The 6000-nt window shown below is 53.8% G+C and overlaps 1 protein-coding gene across 2 annotated transcripts in view; it reads left to right on the top strand.

Moving 5' to 3' along the window:
- The first annotated feature begins 4327 nt into the window (after window positions 1-4327).
- Window positions 4328-6000, top strand: part of C1QTNF3 (C1q and TNF related 3) — a 762159-nt gene continuing 760486 nt past the window's right edge. The window contains exon 1 of one of the 2 annotated variants that reach the window (XM_078677282.1): window positions 4328-4696. In XM_078677282.1, coding sequence (XP_078533408.1) covers window positions 4448-4696 — 249 coding nt within the window. In that variant the 5' untranslated portion in view covers window positions 4328-4447. The remainder of the gene's footprint in view (window positions 4697-6000) is intronic. The other variant, XM_078677283.1, reaches the window with a different exon arrangement.

The raw sequence follows: 6000 nt of genomic DNA, 5'->3' as shown, positions 1-6000 counted from the left end.
CCAAAGAAGATTCCCGCCAGCAAGGCTGCGGGGTGGCCCGCCAAGGGACAGCCAGTGCGGGTACTGTGGTGTGGACCATCCTTCCACGGCCACGTGTGGTGCCAAAGGCAAGACGTGCCTCAAGTGTGGGCGCATGAATCACTTCGCTGCTGTCTGCCGGGGAGGGAAGTTCCGGGCAGCAGGCCCGCGCGCCAGAACAGTGACCCAACGAGTCCGACAGCTGTCTCTTGACCAGGAGAGACCCCCTCCCGACACGGAGGCTCAAGACCGCCGGCCCAGATATGAGGACGACGAAGACGATGAGGTGTATGTCATCTCCTACGTGAGCAGGGCATCCACGAAAAGGCGACCGCCTCCAATGTGTTCCGTCTCAGTGGACGGGACGAGTGTCAACGCGCTGATAGACACCGGGGCGTCCGTGAACGTCATGGACTCGGACCAGTATGAGCGCATGTCCCCAAAGCCGACGCTAGCACCGTCCGCGGCACGCATCTACACCTATGGCGGGACAGAGCCCATGCCTCTTCGTGGAGTGATTCAAACCACAGTAGTCAACGGAGAATATTCGACTGTGACCAGATTCCACATCACCGAGGGCAAGAAAGGCACCCTCCTGAGCTGCCACACAGCAGAGGATCTGGGACTGGTGTTTTTCGCCAACCAAGTACACCAGGCTCACGCTGACTTCATGTTAAAGGACTTCCCAGAACTGTTCAAAGGCCTCGGCAAGCTCAAGGGTAAAAAGTTTAAGCTACACATTGATGCGACGGTGAAACCTGTCGCTCTCAGACACCGGCGAGTACCGTTTAACCTCAGGCCCCAAGTTGAGGAAGAGCTTCGCAAGCTTGAGGAGTTGGGAGTGATCGAGAAAGTGTCGGGCCCGACACCCTGGGTCTCGCCCCTGGTGGTTGCCCCAAAACCGAAGCAGCCGGGAGCCATACGTCTGTGCGTGGACATGAGGCTCCCCAACACCGCTGTCAAGCGCGAACGACACATCACCCCCACTATGGACGATATTATAGCTGACCTCAACGGGGCGAAATGGTTTTCCAAATTAGACCTCAACTCCGGATATCACCAGCTGGAGCTAGAGCCGGCTAGCAGGTACATCACCACGTTTTCGACGCACGTGGGGCTGCGTCGCTACACTCGGCTCAGTTTTGGCGTCTCGTCGGCCGCCGAGGTCTTCCAGAACGCCATTCGCGAGGTGCTCTCCGGACTAAAAGGGGTGATCAACCTGAGTGATGACATCCTAGTTTACTCAACGACCCTAGAGGAGCATCACGCCAACTTGAGGGCGACTCTGCAGAGACTCGCCGATAGCGGCCTCACCCTCCACCGCGCTAAATGTGCCTTCTATCAGGAGTCAGTGGACTTCTTTGGATATATCTTTACGAGGGAAGGCCTTAAAGTCGACCCTAAGAAGGCCGAAGCCATCAAAGCGGCCAGCACGCCTCGAAGTCAAACAGAAGTCCGCAGTTTTCTGGGCATGGCCACGTACTGTGGCCGGTTTATCCCGAACCTGGCCGACTTAGCGGAGCCTCTCCGTGCCCTCACCCGTGCTGATCAGAAATGGGACTGGACTGCTGCTGCACACAAGGCGTTCCAGGCCGTCAAGGCCAGTCTGCTTGACAATACCGTCATGGCCTACTTCCAGCCACGGAGACGGACCGAGTTGATAGTCGATGCCAGCCCAGTGGGATTGGGAGCCGTGCTGCTGCAGGAGTATGGGCCGGAAGAGTGGAAGCCTGTCGCCTATGCCAGCAAGGCCCTGTCCGACACGGAGACCAGGTATGCCCAAATTGAAAGGGAGGCGCTGGCCATCAAGTGGGCATGCCAGCACTTTCACCTCTATCTCTGTGGACAGGACTTCACGGTGGTCACAGACCATAAACCCCTGTTGCCCCTCTTTGCGGGGACATCCCGGCTTGCTCCCCCACGCATCGAGAGGTGGGCTGTCCAGCTGCAGGGTTACCGGTTCAAGGTGGTGTTCAGGCCAGGAGCACACAACCCTGCCGACTACTTGTCGCGTCATCCGGATGTCACACCCCCACCGGCCCTCGATGCTGAAGGAGATGAAGTGGAGGAGATAGTGCACATGGTCACCCTAGCGGCGTGCCCCGAGAACATGTCGCTCCAGGAAATTAGCGACGCCACTGCGACGGACGAGACCCTGGCGAAGGTTAGGGAGGCACTCGAAGGAAATCGTTGGGCCCATTTCCTTGATGGCGCTTCGTGCCTCCGGCCGGAGGTGCGTCATGCCAGGCAGCAGCTGTGGCAGATACGGAGTGAACTTAGCGTCGGAGATGAGGGGGTGGTGCTGCGTGGGCACCTCATCGTCATGCCCGAAAGCCTCCAGCAACGAGCCCTGAGCCTGGCTCACGTGGGACACCAAGGGATGGCAAAGACCAAGGCCCGCCTGAGGAGCAAGGTGTGGTTTCCCGCGATGGACAGCCAGGTGGAAGCCATGATACAGGCCTGCCACGCATGCACGATCACGGGCGGAGACCCTGCCCCAGCGCCCGTGCTCACGGAAGAAGCGCCCCAGGCCCCGTGGGCTCAACTCAGCATAGACTTTGGCAGTTTTCCAGACGGGCGGCACATGCTAGTGCTGGTAGACTCTTTTTCCAAATTCCCAGTTGTGGAAGTCATCGCATCCACTGCGTTCCCGCAGGTCAAGAAAGTCCTAAACCGAGTGTTTGCTACGATGGGGCTTCCTGAAGAAATCAAGTCCGATAATGGGCCCCCCTTTCAAGGGAGAGAGTTTCAGGCTTACTTGGAGGCTCTCCGGATCAAACATCGGAAAATCACACCCCTGTGGCCTCAAGCCAACGGGGAAGTCGAGAGGTTGATGCGGACATTAAACAGAGCGCTGCGGATTGCGGTGGATAATGGCGAAGACCCGGAGGCCGCCCTGGACGACTTCCTTGGAGCCTATCGGCAGACACCCCACTCAACGACAAAGTGTGCTCCCTCTCATGTTCTGTTCAAGCGAGCTCCAAGGGATGGCATTCCCACTGTCAACACGTGGGTGCCGGGAGAAAGGGACGCTGAGGCCATACAGGCCCGGCGACAGGCCACCAACATCAAAGCAAGCGCACATCGGCATGCCAAAGAACCAGCCCTCCGGCAGGGGGACACTGTCGTTGTCAAGGATCGCCATCCTGGGTGGAAGTTTCGGACTCCTTTTGAGCCAGAAGTGTGGACAGTGGAGCGAGTGCAAGGGACTATGATTACAGCTAGGAGGAATGGCCAAACCGTGACGAGGAATGCCTCATGTTTCAAGAAGGTACTGGACAATGTCAATGTGCGTCAACGGACCGAGGGAATGGAACATGGAGACCAAGAAAACATGGACTTTGATAATTGTTCTGATCCAACTCCTACTCTGCCGCGAATGGCCACCCCACCAAGGCCAGTGTCACCAGGCCCTGCGGCCGGGCGGAGTCAGCCAAGGGTCGAGGATGCGAGCGAGGGTCCGAGGACAACCCCGGCTGGGGTTGTCGAACTACCTCGGACCCAGGATCGTCGCTACAACCTGCGGCCCAATCCTAGGCCGAGTCAACGGTTGTTGGACTTTGCTTGTTCGTCTCCATGAGTAAGAGACTATGAATGTGCCTGCAGAAAGAGACTAAAATAAAGGAGGGATGTAGAGAGCCATCCGGGCTCTCACATACATTGTATCCTTACACGCACGCACGCACACGCAACCTTGGGGCGGGCTCGCCCCTCGGTATAAATAAACAAGCGGAAGACCGCTCGGGGTCTTTCCGGCTGAGTGCAAGCAAGTGTTGGTGTAGTTATTCAGTGCATATACATACACGTGGTAGGCCCAGCCTCACCACTCTACACCCTCCACCTCCCTCCCCCGCAGGGAAATCAGTTGGTACAACTATTCAAACGGCTGGTTCTTAATTGTTCTTTGGGTAACTTTTCTAGCCAAGTCGATGACTGAGTGCGAGTTTTCTGGCAAGTGAACCAGGAGAACGCTTCCAAAATATGTGAGTTTTTTTTATGTTGAAGTTATGACATTTCCATGTCTAATCAAGAATGGCAATCCATTGGGCATGTGTTCCCCATTCCTATCAACGCTTTCCACAGTTAAACAAAAACAGCCCAGAGAAGGTGTTACTTTTGTTAATATCCCCATGTAGGAACCATGGGAGTCTGTGAAATATGCCTGCCATTCCAAACATACAAATCAATTTTGCTCGCGGCTGTAGTGTGATGAATAAGCCCTGCTTCGTCTCAGGAAGTCTTGATTTATTTTGGACGAGGGATTTGGTCAAGTTGGCATATATGCAGTTATACTTTCGACACCCTAACATATAAAACCTTCTAGCAGCTTGTTGGGCGCCATTGCTGCTAGCTCACTCGCCTGACAAGACCATAGAGCACCTCCTCAAAGCGACTTTCTGGCCATACAATTTTTTGATTGCCACACATCATGGCGCAAAGGAATTTCGCCACCTGCCACCTGCTAGCTTTGCTCGTCCTTCCATTTTGCTCGTGTCAGGATGAATACGTGGAGGTGAGGCGAAGACTTATTAAGCCCGCGGCTTCCGTAGTTCAAAGTCGTCACCAACAACTGGGCGATAGAGTCTCCGGCGGGGAAGTGATAGGCGCGAGGCCTCAGCTGGTTCAACCCCATGTTGACAGTGGTTCCTCTGCAGACCAGGAAGGGCAGAGACCAGAGGTAGAGGATTGCGAAGAGACTGTCCCATACTGATCCACCACAGAATTGCTTAACAACCGTGAGATGTTCCCGTTAGATTACTAACCACGACGTCTTTCAAAAGGGGCGAATTTAAAACAGAACTAATTCAAGTCGGTGCTTGTGTCTGAGTTGTATAGTATTACCGATATGCTTGCATTCACTAAACATTGGTACAGAGGAGGGCTGAAATAGCTGCCGTACCAGATGTGCATGGGGAATAACTGCTTGCCTTGTGAAGCACTTGTTATTTTATACAGTGGGCAGTGACTTCGAGCATTGGTATAATATTTGATGAATAACCCTCTGTATGTATCAGGCGGGCAACTAGAGCCAAATTTCGGAGGGGGGGGGGGACTGAAAGATATTTCGGTGGGGGGGGGGTAATTCTTCGAACCATAGACAGAGTGGCTGTAAAATGGGGTGAAAACACAACAAAAGCCTCATTTACAAGCAGTTGGTCTTTTAAAGACCTGTTAAGTACTCAGGTGCGGCTGCAATTAGATTGTCGCCAGCCCCCGAAACTGTCTCTGCCCGGGCTGAGTCACACGACGGGGAGGGGGGGGGGGCTGAAGCCCCGTGAGCCCAATGGGTGTTGCGCGCCTGGTATGTATTTGTTGTCAAATGTAAATGTATGTTTGAGTGGGTTCTGATTACCAAAAAGTAGAACTAGCGCCTGATATACATATATCTGAAATCGTGTATATTACTAGCAGCCTGCTTGGAAAATTCAGGCTGGCGAAATTGCCTTCACTGCCCGTAATTAATTACTACTGTTGTTCGCCTGCACTCCAGGGGGCGTATTAAGATGGACTTTTATGGCGCAGAGCGCCTGTTTTATGCCCTGCATCGCCTAAAGTAAATTCATTTATCCCGATAGTTCTCCGAAAAGAAAAGAGGCAAACCCAGCTTGTTGTTTTCGAGCGGTACTATGTGAAAATAAAGCACTAGCTCAGAAAAATATGGGGATAAATGAAATCACTTTACGCGCCCCATGCGCTTAAAACCTGCACTCAGCAGCAGGGCACCGGAATAGGCCGACATGAAGGAGCCTCAGCAGCAGTTAAGGCCCAGAGAGTCGACTCGAAGCAGAGTCTGGGCCAAATTTTTGCAGGTGTCCCGTAAGTTAGAATTTTCGACTGTTACGCTGTAAAGGTGTTCCTCACGATTTGTTCTCTTGACACTGTGTATTGTCTCTCTATAACAAACCCAAAGCTTTGCCTGAGCCCCCTGTTGTTTTTTCTCCCTTGTTTTGTATACCACTGGTTAAGTAAAACACAGGCTTG

The sequence above is a fragment of the Lissotriton helveticus genome, chromosome 2_1, assembly GCF_964261635.1.
Source record: "Lissotriton helveticus chromosome 2_1, aLisHel1.1, whole genome shotgun sequence".
NCBI lineage: Eukaryota > Metazoa > Chordata > Amphibia > Caudata > Salamandridae > Lissotriton > Lissotriton helveticus.
The sequence above is the reverse complement of the archived record's forward strand: the minus strand, read 5'-3'. Positions and strand labels throughout refer to the sequence as shown.